Source organism: Falco cherrug, chromosome 14 (genome assembly GCF_023634085.1).
Source record: "Falco cherrug isolate bFalChe1 chromosome 14, bFalChe1.pri, whole genome shotgun sequence".
NCBI classification, from domain to species: Eukaryota; Metazoa; Chordata; class Aves; order Falconiformes; family Falconidae; genus Falco; species Falco cherrug.
In genome coordinates this window covers 9,582,107-9,596,405 of record NC_073710.1, presented here as the reverse complement: position 1 = coordinate 9,596,405, position 14,299 = coordinate 9,582,107, and the positions used below count along the sequence as shown (strand labels likewise).

Genomic DNA, 14,299 nt, shown 5'->3' with positions numbered 1-14,299 from the left:
GCCCGCTGACACGTCATGGCAAGAGGTGGAGCAGGGTGTGCAGGCCGCCTGCCCTGAATCACACCGGAGCAAACGGGTAGGGGCTGAGAAAATACAGATTTCTGGGTTTTGGTCTCCACTTTTAGCTAAGATACTGCTAAATTTTTTATTTTTTTTTCTTCCAGGTCTTGATTTTATACGAGCCGAAGGGTTTGTGTTTTCTCATGTTGCTGATGAAGGGATTATAAATGCCTGTGCAGGTAACCTGCTACGGTACAGGAAACAAGTTGGAGCAGAGAACATTCAGATTTTTGCTGATATTAAAAAGAAGCATAGGTAAATAGAAACAATATTTTATGTAAATATTCATGTAATAATAATCTTACATTTTCCTCCATTTTCTGATATTTTTTGTTAATGCCTATTTTGTGTCAGGAAAGTTAATGATATAGGGGGTACTTTATTGTTCAAGCAAGGTGTTGCAATGCTATTAGGGGCTATGTTTAAAAATAAATTTGCACCTGTAAGCCGCAGGTTGCTGCATCTGTGAAATCTGCCGTTGTTTAACCTTCAGGATTTTTAAGTGCAGACTGTAAAAGTTTTGCATCTGTTATTAGGTGAGATTTTGTAAACTTGTGTCTATGGCTGTCACATTTAAAGAAATTTTGTTTCTGGAGGCTAGGCGTCCAAGGTTATTTGTAGTTATACAAGCAGTTGCCTTATAAAAGCATCCAAATTAATATTTTGGCATTTAAAAAAATCTATTCTCTTTTTTCCTTTCCTTCCTGCCAGTAATACTGGTTTCTTCTACTTAAATCAGTGCTGTCTGTGTATAGATTATGTTCTGTGATCATCAAACAGAAGGAATTTATGACAGATTAATCCAGTTTCTTTTCTGCTGATACTCTATCATAACTGTCATATGGTACTTTCAGCTATATAGATGTCACTCTTTGGGTTTTCTTCCCCCAGAAAACCTGCTTAAGTCTTATGTATTATACATGCTAAATTACCCACATACTACACACGTACATTTTAATTAGGTTATCATGAGAATAACCAAGTCTGGAAGATCTTAAATACCTAATAAACAGGTAATAAATTTCAAAATTGAAAGGAAACAATGCAATGTGGTCAAATTAAACTTTTAAGGTCCTTTCAGAGTGGTTTATTTCTAATGATTTCTTAATATATGTGTGTACATATATAAAAATAAAAAATAAAAATAGGTTGCATTAGACTTTTTGTAAAAAAATTGATTGAATCGTGTGATTATTTTTTTTCCCCTTTGGCTTGACAGTTGATGAATTGATATTTGGATTATACCTCCTGTTGTTCAAAGGGTTTGCATTTTAAGAAAGGAAAACTTTTCTTTCAGGCAGACTCATAAGCTAAGAAGGAAATGTTAAAAGACTTGTTGGTTGAGGTTTTTATTGTAGAAAAATATGCCTGCCACTGAGAGCTGCCAGCTTCCTGCTCTTTGTATGGGGAGAAACTATTTTTGTAGTCTGCTTGCTGTGTTATGGTTACTGTCCATGTGCTAGTTTTAGGGTGCCTACTACTCTTAAGCCCCATTTCAACCTCCTTGTATGTATTAGTTACTTCGGCCTGCCTTTCTCCAGCTGCAGAAAGGGAGTTAGTGTACTTTTTCCATCCATCGTTGTGAGTGGAACACACTGTACATGTGCTGCCTCTGAACGTGGCCAGTGTGCCCCTCCTAAGAGCATTGTCCGTCCAGGAAAGAAGCTGGCTCCATTGTGTCCATGTGTCCAATGTGTTTGCCATAGCCACTGATTTCTTCTTGAATAGAAGTACAGAAACAGCAAAGTCAGGTGCTGAACCAGCAATGACTGGAATTCTTTCAATGTTCAGAACTGTTTAAATTAAAAGATGCTATTGCTACAGTTTTCAGACGAAGTGCATCACCCGTATATCAAAGACTGCTGTTGTAAAGCTAGGTTGCAGGTAATTGATGTTTGTAACTGCTGTGTAAGATGATTCCTGTGATTATATCATAGGTAATAACTATACTTTCTGTGAGTTGGACTTCGTGAAATGGAGGGTGTTAATTCTGTTCTAGGCAACAGAATCTGATTTATGAATGACTGCACATCCACAACTCCCACTTGAAGTCAGAGCGCTGTGTGTGTTCAACATTTCTGAAATACAGGTGCTCCAGATGTAAGCAGCTGTCTCAATTGACATTTGGTAGTTCAGACTTAGTAATCACTCCTTAGAGACAGGGGACCCAAAGCAACAGACTGATCAATTACAGTTCCCTGATGGAACAAGTTGGGATTTTTCCTTTTGTTCATGTCGCAATGTTACTGCCCGGTTTAAAACAGGACACTTGCCCTCTGTCACAAAGGCTGCCTTTTCGTTGTTCTGACAGCGGGGAAGATGAAGAAATGCAGTCTAAACATTCAGCAAGATGGATAACAAATGTGTGTGCCGACAGTAACCGCAGGGTACGCTCCTGCTGTTTACAGTGCTCACGCTCTGACTGCAGATGTCAGCGTGTCCGAGACCGCTGCGGCTGCTGAGCTCTTCCTGGCTGATGGGGTTGTACTGACTGGCACCGCTACCGGATTGCCCGCACATCCTCAGGAGTTGAAAGGTGAGAGCTGTCATACGAAGGGCGGGCAACAGGCACTGAATCCACTTCTGGATTAACGTAGAAAAAAAATCCATATATCTGCTGTTCCTTAACGAAAAAAAAAAAGGCGGGGGGGGGGGGGGGGGGCGGGGTTGGGGAAGAAACTCTCACCGTAGGGTTTGATTTGATACTGCAGAATGAATGTGATGGAGGTGCTATTCAGATTGGCTGTCTTGTGTTTCTAAACAACAATGTGATGGGACAAAAATGACAACTAGTTTCAAACTTTTGTAATACTGAATGATACTGAGGCTTACATGAAAAAAAGTAAAAAAATAAGCAAAATTGTTTTAAATAAAAGACTGTTTCATTTCTACAAAGTCTTAATATAAGTAAAAGCTACTTTATAGTATCATTATAAAACTAACTATAAATCTTTCCACTGAAGAGTTAAGAATTTTTATCTTTCACAATGAAAATGGGAATCCTGTAAGAAAAGGGGCATTTTGGAAAGGCAACTTTCCAAACAGTAATATCAGGGAAAGTTCTGTGTGGAAGATTTTCAGAAAGAATACAAGTTCATTGGTAGATAAAAAGATACTAGATCAAAATGATTTTTAAATGGTGTAGACTTTTTTATCAAGTGAGAGTCATGTGAGCTATGAGTTCTGACCTTTGCAAGTGTTATATGATTCTTCATAGTTTTATATTGGCATAAGTTTGGCCTGTCTTCATGAAACTGGATTGCTTCCATGCTAGAGTTCTGTCATGGGGGCATTTAATTTTCATCAGTAATTTGAATTTAGATGACTGGCTTGAATTTGAGGGTCTCACTACATAAAATAAAATACGTATTTTTTAGCTTTTACTTTTGCTAACGTGCTTTAACTTAACATGTTTTGAAGTTCCAGTGCAGAGTGTATTCTATTCAACTTACATTAGCTCATGAGAGTGAAAAACATGCTTTACTTGGCGTAGATACCTGGACCTCAAATATCTTTTGAAATAACATGAAATCATTCAGTATTTTTACAGTTCTAGCAATATCATATGTGCTTAACAGCATTTAAAATGAATGTTGAACTTGTCAAGATGGGATCTTATTTCATACATATTAAACTTTTTGCCAAATAAGAGATTATAAAATGGCTATGCTTCAATCACCAGTGTTAAAAAGAAAATGATGGCTTGCTCTGAACACTGAGCACTTGAATTAGTTGGGTCTTTCACGATAATAAACTAGAAATGATACCTGGAACAGGTGACCCTGAAGGCTAGGCATATTTTAGAGACTGCAAATTTCGTTGATCTAGTGCTCCATCCCTGCCTGCAATTAATGTCCCCAGCCCTCTTAATGCAGATTAAATAATTTTAAAAAAGGATTTGATAGTCTTACGGAAAAATCCTAGGTTAAATTCTGCTTTCACATATGCATGTGCAACCTCCATTGATTTCCTGCACCGGAGCGAAAACCTGACCTCTAGGCCCATAGGTTTTTCATCACAGGACTCCCAACAGACACCACCATGGCTTCTGCTTTTCTTTCATGTGAACAAACGTGTCAGTCTGTCAGTCTTGTTTTCTTTCTGAGTCCAAAGAACAAAATGAATCAGAGGTGGCAGCTGTAATGAAGTACACACATTAGTTTAGTGTTTGGATTTGTGCTATAAAAGCAAGAGTCTGCAGATCATGGGTTTATTTTACTTAGGTCACAACAGTTTGGTTGTTAGCAGGCCCTCTCAAGAGAAGGATGTTGGCTTAAAACAGTTAAGAGAATAACTTAAAAATCAATATTCCAGGGTATAAGGAAATGACAAATTAGGCATATCTATGTCAGCAGATTCTTAAAAGGAATCAAATCTACAGTCTACAAAGTTGGTGTTGATGTGAGTGAAATTTTGCATTCCACGAATTTATGCAGCCCTGAAAGTGTTGTATTACGATGATACACACAATTGGGCACCTTTCATCACACTGCAAAGCATCTCTTGAAAGCAGAACCCAGAGACAGATGAGATTTTTGTCATGTCTTTTTTTCAGCTTTGTTGTGCGGTAATATGGAAGTGTTTTTTGCCTTTGTGTCTTTGTGTTGAATTGACTGATTTGTGATGGGGTGTGGGAAATGAGTGTTTCCCTGTCAAGCCAGAGAACTGTGTTTGTAGTTTGTGTCACTGCCTGCTCATAGGCAACCATCAGCGTTGTGCCTCACAGAGGCTGGCAGGCTCTGCTCCAGGACTCCCTGGGTGTACAGCAGGGCACCAGTGGGTGGTGGAGTACAAGGTCTAAAACTCAGACTTTGGGTCATTAAGGAGCAGGTGCTGGGCATTTTGAATTACAATTAGTAAGCGATATTTTCATTTAGGAGGTTGTAGAAGCTTGTTCCAGTTTGCTACGTTGTGAAATGTTCCGTGGTTGGCGCGTGGATCTGTGGATGTAACTGCTGAAATACCAGCTTGGCATCCAGTCTGTGTTTTAAGTGACCAGAGCTTTGTATCGTGACTGCGTAGTTATCTGTTAGCACAAAGCAAACTGCCTCAGCTGAGTAACAGTGGAAAACAGGATGCACCCTGAAACCCAGCAGCCGGCTGTGACTGTCGCCGCCTCAGTTATTTTTCCTAAAAGGGGCATCAAGACTGATTCCCCCCCTCACCTTTTGATGGTACATTTAGGTCAGAAGCGGGGCTGCTGCCTTTGCCGGTATCTTCAGAGAGAAACTGGAGGTGTCAGTCTGATCAGTCTTTTTTGTAAGCCCTAGATTTAATGACAGAAGAAAAAGTCTGCTGAATTAAAAACCTAAAATGTATTACAGTGGAGCATTACCATAAACATAGTGTTGTGTATGGTGCAGTGATTACTGCGTATGGAAAAGCTGTTAAAGAAGAGTGGTCGAGCAAGTTATTGGAACAGTGGCGCTTATTTTTATGCTGCTCTTTGCCATTGTTTTCAAGCTAGGAGCATTTGGCCTTTATTTCATGTAACTTGTGCATACCATAGTTCAAATGCTTTCATTGTGCTTTGCAACCAAGCACTATTTCATTTGATTTTATTAAAGACATATCTGCAGATGTACTGTCACAAGAAAGAGCACAGTGCCCTCTAGTTACAGTTCATTGAAACAGAAACGTGTGAGTTGTGTAAACTTTAGTAGGATCTTGATTACTGAAACATCACAAAATGGTCTCCTTTTCTCTTTGTATAAAAAAAAAAAAAGTGTAATTGGAAAAAGAAAGCCAAGACAGCCGGGAGATTTAAAGCAAAGCTCTGTTTTTAGAGACATCTTGATAGTGACTGAACACTGCCATGCAAATGTGTATCTCACTGCTGTTACTTTATTTGCTTTTACAGGTTAAAATTTGTATTAACACAGCCGGTAGACAAATCACTTTCTACTAATCAACTTCAGGCCTTGATGTGCTTGGAAATGACTTAAAAGTAGCATCTGTAGCATACTTAATTGGGTAACCCAGTCTCATTGCAGACTGAGTGCTCCCATTGCCATTCTTCACATTGTCATTCTGAATAAATCTCCAGCACAGGAGATGTGTGTGGACTCCATGTGTCATATATGGATCGCAGCAGGAGTTGGATACCTTGCCACTTAGGAAAGCTTTGGGATTTTTTATAGTTTCACAGCAATCTCAGGTTTCGCTGGTTTTTACTCTTTGCCTAGTAAGGCTAAGCTGTTGTCTTACACCCATGTGATCACGCTCTGTTTAATTATTTGGCTCTTCATTTTTCCTACTGATGTGAAATAATTATAAAACAACTACCTGCTAATGTGCCTTATGCACTTGTCATAAAAACAAATATTGACTTGGAATGCAGTTCCCCTGGGAGTACAGTAAAGTACTGTTGCTCAGATCTGCGGTCAGTTGTAGCACCTTAATTATGCATTGGTATCTATGTAAAGCTGGTATTTGTAAGAGTGTGTAGATACTGTATAAATAAAATTCTGATTTTTCTAGAACAGGATCTGAGTAATAATGCTATAAATAACTAAAAATGAATTATTTTGTTGCTGTAAGCTGGATGACTATAAGAATATAAAATATGCATAGAAATAACTACAGTTTTAATCATGTATGCATGATCCATCTGATTTGTTTAAAATTTTCAATAAGGACTGTGGAATGGTTTTACTTTTGTGTTAGAATTTTTGTAAGAAGGCGTTATTGTTCCTAGATGGAAAAATGGTAGGGCATGTGACCTAAAAGAGATTCAAGAGCATTTTTAATTGATCCCCTTTCTTTGGTGAAGTAGGAAGGTGATAAATAATTAGCCTTCCCTGAGGCATTATTAATAAGTTAGACTTCTGATGAAACTTCATTTAAACAGTGTTTTGAAGCAGACTTTTACATGTTGCATGTATGCTTTCCCTAGTTACCTCAGGCTCTAACCATCTTGAATCAGCTTATCACCAATTAAGGCAATTTATATGTTTTTAAAGGTCAGAAATGATGCCTCACAACTTTTCTATAAGCAAAGGTTGAAGTGTCCAGTCCTCTGAGTTAGTCTTAAGACGGTCAGTTCAAAATGAAAGGATTAGAAGGATACTTAGTAATTTTTGAACTGGGATTTTAATTTCTCCTCACCGCCCCCCCCCCACTCCGCCAACCCCGAGGCAGTACTGACTCAAGTTCTGCAGACAATACTCTTAACCTTTTATTTATCTATGGAGACCCTGTCCATGGTCAAAACAGCCGTCCCCTTTTGGTTTTAGTCTGAAAAATGTGAACTACAGTAACTGAGCCATTGATCAGTTTGTGCGCAGTCAGGCCTGCCAGAATGCCTGCATTTCACGGTGAGCGTGAGCACCTGAACCGTGGGCTGAAATCCATCCCTGGTGGGGTGAACTGTAATATTTTGAGCCTTGTTTAGATACTTTGATATTCCAGCTATTTTTTCCTTTTGGAGCCAGCTGAAGGGTCAGGTGATTAAATAACACATACTGTATATAGAAAAAATAATTGGCTTTTTTGTTCAGGTGCCATTCATGGAAAGAGAAGTAGTCATTATCAGTACTATCTTCTGCTTTCTGGTGAACTAGCTGGAGCTATCAACGTAGTTTGTATGGCCACTGCTTACTTTCCTACTTCAAAGTCCCTGAAATTTATCATGAAGTAGAGAGCATGTTCCTTTTTCATTCCCTGTGAATAAGGCCCTTCTTTCTTCACTGAAGATCTTCTACTAGTTGTCAACATAGCATAAATTCAGCAAGGAGACCTGGCAGAAATACACACCAGTCCAACTACCATTATTGTGATTTAAACTGATGACTGAAGAATTGTAATGAGCACAGCTCTGCTGAATAGTTCTGCCACTGTAATGATCTCACCAGACTTCGAAAAAAGGATCTGAGGTGATACAATGAATGGAAACAAGAATGGAATCTTATTCTTGTCGCTGTATTTTGATTACTTTGTGGAAACACTGGGGGAGGTGATTATTTGTATCTTAAGGTGAGGGAAATTGAGAACACAGTTAAGACTCTGCACGGGGCATGGCAGCCGATGTGGTTGGTCACTCCAGTATTAGTAATTCGTTTGTCAAGGCAGTGGGCCTGGTTTGCCTGGAATCTATACTGGGTGCTACTGCAACGCAGTAGTAAATGATGGTACTTTTCCGTGTATGTGTAGTACCTCAAGCACAGCGCAGCCTCCGAGCAGGGTGGTAACAGTCACAGTAACAAAAAAAGGTCCTACTGTGCAAAAACTTCCTCTAGCATCTCTTCTTACTAGGGATGTGGAATAAAAATGAATTTATGAGGGAATATAGTAAAATGCAGTACGTTCTCTGCTAGGCAGTTCAGCGTAATCTTGCTTAAATGTTGTTCCTCGAGCACAGAGAGGGGTACAGGTATGGTACCAAGACCCAACTGATTTCTTCCACAGTGCTGAAACCACCCTCTGGTATGTGGCCAGGAACATCCTTCTGCAGCATTTCATACAATAACAGAATGCAAAACAAAATAAAAATGAGATTTTTCTTAATAGGTGTTCAGAACTGAAGCTGTTTTTTCTAAAGAAGTTGCATCATTTTATAGTAGAAGTAAGAAATACCGTGATCATGAGTTTCTTGATACCTTTCCTTATTGTTGAAAAACTACACAAATTAGTCTTGATAGTCTCAAAGATAGAACTTAACCCTAATTTTGGTTTTCTTCTCTTCAGAGGTTAAACATGCTGTGAAGATTCCTGTGCTGATTGGGTCTGGAGTGACTCTGGAGAACGTGAGGAATTACTTGGATGCAAATGCTTTAATAATTGGTTCGTATTTCAAGAAAGAAGGTTATTGGGCAAATGGTGTTGATCCTGACAGAGTAAAGAAATTTATGGAACACATAAGTAAACTGAGAGAATGAGGTTGTTGGTAAACAGTAATTTTTTGTGTGTATGTATAAATGCAGTAGGATACATCATACAGAATTAAAGCACAAATGTGTGCTTGAATAGCTAATAAAATTAAATGAAAAAGCATGCCATCTCTGTAACTAGCTGGGAAGCGTGGTGACACTTTACAATAAACTGGTGCTCTGATGTTTGTTTCTAGGCAGCACATTTCTGTGGCACTCAAAGCCGTTGTCAATGCGAAACCAACTCTCCAAAGGCTTGTGTAATACATTCTCTCCTATAAGTAAAATGCTTATGGAGGTTAAGAATTCGTAGTAAATATTCATCACAGGTGAGCTGAGTTTTGTTTTGCCTGTGAGTACAATAGGATGCCCTGAGTTTACAGCTAAGAGTATTGCAAATTGGACAAGGTAATTAGCCTTCCAGTTTCCTCATCTGTAAAATGATGATAATAGTACATACGACACACAGGTTGTAAGACATAATAAATGAATGTACAGCACTTTCGTCTCTTCAAATGAAGGGCTCTTTTAAAGTTCAAGATCATTATTTTTTCATTAAATTGTGCATTTATTACAAAAATGTAGTAATTGTATACCATACAGAAATGTAAGATAATTGGGAAATTGATTTACTTACAATACTTACTAGACAATAAATGTAAATATTTGATTACATTTCAAGTAGAATGGGAATTTAATCAAAATGTTTTTGCAAAAATTGGAAATTTTAATAAAGGTTTATTATTATTTTTGAGCAAGTTCTTACAGCTTTGTACCTCTCCAGACTAGTATTAGTGATGTTAAAAACAGCCAGGTTCCTTCCAACACACAATGTGTAATTATGATGGAAACCTTTCTACCACAGCTGACAGGTAAACACAGATTTTCATTTTTCCTGTAAAATGTAGAGGAAAAATATTACCGTTTCACTGTATGTTTTAAGAGATTCCCCTTGAATTTGATCCGTTAGCTCTAAGGAAGTTTAAAAGAACTCAATGAATACCTGTTATGTCATGGGTGTTTAAAATGTGGGTGCATGTTTTCATTCCTTGGGACTGGGAACTAAGTTTGTCCTCTGGGGTCTCTCTCTCTTTCCTGGACATCCATGCATCAGACTTCTGATGCTAATGAAAGTTATATCGTAGATATCAAAGCAAGTGTGCAAACATATTTTTTGTCAACTGGCAGAGTGCCTGTGCTTCTCTGAACAAAAGATACCTCCTCCTTCCAAAGGCAAAAAGATTTTCAGGAGGTTTAGTTTCATTAACATAATGGGATTCCAGAACATCACAGTATGAGGTTGTCTTCTCCTTGGATTTCTTTTTCCTGGACTAGTCTGTCTCCAATATGACTCCGGTCAAAAGCAGTGAAATGTCTTTGGTGTGCTGACCTCCTGGAAAAGAGATTCTTTAGACCTTATGACAACCTTGGCGTTCTTCTGATTTTCTCCCTTTTCCTTCTAAACATGCTGACAGAGCTTCAATGCATAGAAATGCTTTTAGGGGCCTGTTTATTGTGGCTGGCACTACTTTGTCCAAGTCCACATTTACACAGGTGTTTTAATCTGCTGTGTGTTTGGGCTTCCATAAAACCCAACAGTTCCATCCCAACCACTTGTCCCCACAGTTTCTCTTGTGCCGGCAGCAGTATTCGTGTGGCCTCACGGGGTAGGAAGCTGATTCTAGCTGAAAGCTAACCCGGTCTTGTGCCAGCCATACTCCTGGAGACAGGGCGTGAATTTAGGTCGTTTTAAGTCAATTTAAGTCTTCCTCGTTCCTTGCATCTGCAGCTCTAACTCCAAGTTGCTGGTATAGACAGTGCAGAATTATTCGAGGATCATGAAGATGCTTTCTAAATCTCTTCCGCACACTCATTCACCCACAGCATATTTACCAGGTAAAGCGTTGATCTGGTTTAATCTTTAAGCTCTTAGCCTGAGTAATGGGTGCCATCTGATCTCTTTATTGTGAAAAGCACCACAATGTGTGAAAAAAGAATGAATTTAGATATCATAATATCATTGTGCTTAAATCAGTACATATTTTTCACCTTTGTGTGTTTAGGACGGTTTTCTGCCTTTCACAAGTCGCATATATTTCCATACATCATTGCACAGAAGATTTAATGATGGTTGTCCCAACAAATATTTTCTAGTACAATTGTTGCTAACTTGAAAGTTATTTTCATTAAGCCTGTGAGCTAGGAAGGCTGACATGTAAGCAGTGAGTACTAGCCAGTGCTCTAGTGCCATAAGAAGAATAAGCATCTTCAAGAAGTCAGCTGAAAACTACAACGGATACACTGATAAGGACAGTTTAGTGATGATAAATGTTTTTAAAGAAACTGATTATAGTTACCAAAAGTTGTATGCATCACCACGAGTGTGAAAATGTAATGTGTTACCAGCACGTTTCTTGGTTGGGCTTCCACTCATTCACATCCTGGAAACTCAGAAGTGGCTGGAAGTCAAACGGGTTGTCATCTGAATAAAAGTGGTGGTGAGGAGAACTACTTCAACGCTGTGTGCAAGGTCTAAATGAAGTAATGCCATATGCAGTAGTCTTTGTAAGACAAAAACCCTAATGAGTTGGTGTAATACTCATAACATGCGATGATTACTGTAGACAGCACTTTCACTGTCAGGATTTCATTTAACATACCACTGTGCAACACTTAGGGAAGAAACAGGCCATAAGTTAGGTCTGTAGTGTTACACATGAATAGTAAGTGCAGAATTTAGGGAACAGAAATAAAGGAAAGCTGATTTTAAAGCCTGGAAATGTGACTGATCACCAACTCTTTATCATTCTTTGTGCCGAAATTATTTGTCTAGCAGCATTAAGCATCTGCTTGCCTGTTTCTACACAGATGCTGTAAGTAGAATTTGACCTTTTGTTCAGAAAGTGTTTGAATATTTAACGTAAAAATATTAAGTTATCAGAAAGGCTGTCTCTTCTGGGAAGACTGTTCAATTTTTATACAGCCCAAGTTGTTAAAGTACTTTGGAGCATGAACAACTTCAGAGCAGAACAAAGAGGCAGTGCTAATGTGTAGAAACTCCAGAAGTAAATAACAGCTGTTCAAGAAGACTTCTATTAAATATGTATTAATTAATTTGAAGTGCATCACTTAAATATGTGAAGAGATTATCTTGTGTTAATTTATGTTAAAACACACAGCACTTGTTAGCCTCATTACAGTATCCTAAGCATATCCTATGCTATCACCTCATCCTACATTGAGCATTTTGTTGGGTGTTGATTGCTTTCGATTTGCCCTTTTCAAATGTCAGATAGTGGCCTCCCCTTCTTGTTGGAGCTCTTCTTTCTCTCAGGGTTTGCTCTTGCATAGTTACTGTACTTACTCTTGTCTGTTCTGTGGTGAGCAGAAAAAAACCCTTAAAAATAGATTTTGAAAATGTAACAGTAATTGCCCACCTGAATTTCACATGTGGTTCTCACTCTTTAACTTATGAACCAGCAGAGAGAATGTAAGTGGCCATTTGTACCAAACTCACTTTACATGAGTCATCGTCTTTAGTACAGGGAAGATGCCTAGAAAAGTGGGGGTCTTTTTAGTGGAATTATAGATAAGTAAAACTCACTGGTAATAATAGACTTTGTGGTCTAAATTAATGTATAAATCTTAATGTAACCTCATTCCATTCATAAAATTGAAGTATTTTTATCTGGATCTAAGACAGCAAATGTGTCTTTTGCCTATTTTGGTCCTGAAAATATGTAAGCTTGTAAGATTTACAGATAATTTTCAGAGAATTTTCTTCCCTGTGTCATTTAGGCAGCTGAACCAGCTGCTACGCTGTTCTTTCATCCTATTATTTTGACTCCGCAGAATCCCTGATTACAAGTTGGACTCCAGTTCTTGTTTCCTGCACCTATTCCAACAAATTCCTCACTGGGGGGAAACTGAGCAATATAAAGGGCTTGCAGGCAGGTGCTGGCAGAGCAGGAAGGGGGAAGGAAACCAAAATATTTGGCTTTAGCAAAGTCTTGAAGTCCATGACAAATTGCTGCATTGCATGGTTCTCCTGAGAGAAGTGAATGGGGATGTTTGCTGTAGTTTCAGGCTGTTTGCAGCCTCTTCAGTTAAGACTCTGTGAGTTCACACCTAGGTTATGTTTCAAAGAGTGTCTCTGCTGGTATGTGTACTTAGGGAGGCATTTTTCCTAAATGAAAGCTGAAGTTTGGCAGGATAATTGTGGCAGTAAGGGGTGATATCTGTAGCAAAAGCCATGCTTGGAATTCACAGCTCTTAGGTTTAAGGGGAGATTTAGAGGTGTGTATCTTCAAAAATAAACCATTAAAGGTTTCATTTCACTTAAAATTTCACTTGCTGCGCCTTTGCCCTAACATCCAGTCAGTGTTCGCTGTGCTGAGGAACTTGGGAGTTGAGTTTAGGAGCAGAGCAGTCTGTGACTTTTTTCTTGCACATTTGCAGCACTTGGATATCTAAGTGACCTAAATCATATATTTTTCAGGAACTGTGGAGAATTGGGCTGAGATACTCTTTTAATGGGCTAAAATGCCATGGTGTGTAGTAGAATTGACCCTCCCCTCCACTCTACTGCAGGAATACCATCAGAACTTAAAATCCTTTACAGGGAGACAGAGCTGGATTCCTGCCATAGAAGTGTCAGGGAAAGCACCCAGATAGCTCTTTGCTTTTATAAGAACCAGTGCTTGTATTGGGGTTTGCAAGAAATTGTTCATGTTGAGGTAATGCAGAACTTCACTTTTTTTCTTCTACTCTAACCATTGACTCTTAGTGACAAGGATTATTTGATCCCTTGAATGCTTGTTTTAGGGATAAAAAGCCGGTTGTGTGTTAGACTTGTGTTAGGGCTAGTAAGTTCGGTCACATTGTTCTCATGTTGTGACTGATTAGGAATCTTCTGTTGAGAAGTCCATACTTGGTCAATTTGAAGTTGAAAATGTTGCATAGTTTCCTGACTGCATTCATATTGCTGACTTCGTCTGTCGAAAAGTCTTTGACACTCGCTCGCTCAGGTCCGGACAGACCTATTCAGTACTTCCCTTGGATTATTCTTTATCTGACAAAGTTACAACTTGCCTGTGCACTATCTCAGACTGATGCCTTTGGGGCACTGAAGTATTCCAGCCTTCAAAGCTGCGTCCCTTTCACCCCTGTGCTTTGCTTGCAGTCAGAGAGTCATCGCTCCTTCCCGTCAGCCTCTGTAGGTCTGCAGCGAATCGAGGAAACGGAGGCAGCAGCTGAACTAAATGTAAGGCCAGATGGTTTCTGGTGAAATGTTGAGAGTAATAGATGCTGTTTCACTCCAGTCTTCAAATGCACAGATAATTTTAGGGAGAAAAAGAGTCTTTCTGCAATGC

The 14,299-nt window shown here is 38.9% G+C and overlaps 1 protein-coding gene across 4 annotated transcripts in view; it reads left to right on the top strand.

Annotated features, from left to right (window-relative positions):
* LOC129734132 (uncharacterized protein F13E9.13, mitochondrial-like) overlaps nucleotides 1–14,299 on the top strand; it is a 54,106-nt gene that overhangs the window by 15,929 nt on the left and 23,878 nt on the right. The window contains exons 4-7 of one of the 4 annotated variants that reach the window (XM_055726289.1): nucleotides 165–315; nucleotides 2,469–2,596; nucleotides 8,746–8,841; nucleotides 9,125–9,681. In XM_055726289.1, the coding sequence (XP_055582264.1) occupies nucleotides 165–315; nucleotides 2,469–2,596; nucleotides 8,746–8,841; nucleotides 9,125–9,240 (491 nt within the window). In that variant the 3' untranslated portion in view covers nucleotides 9,241–9,681. Of the gene's footprint in view, nucleotides 1–164; nucleotides 316–2,371; nucleotides 2,597–8,745; nucleotides 9,682–14,299 lie in introns of those variants that run through there. The other 3 variants (XR_008735053.1, XM_055726291.1, XM_055726290.1) reach the window with 3 other exon arrangements.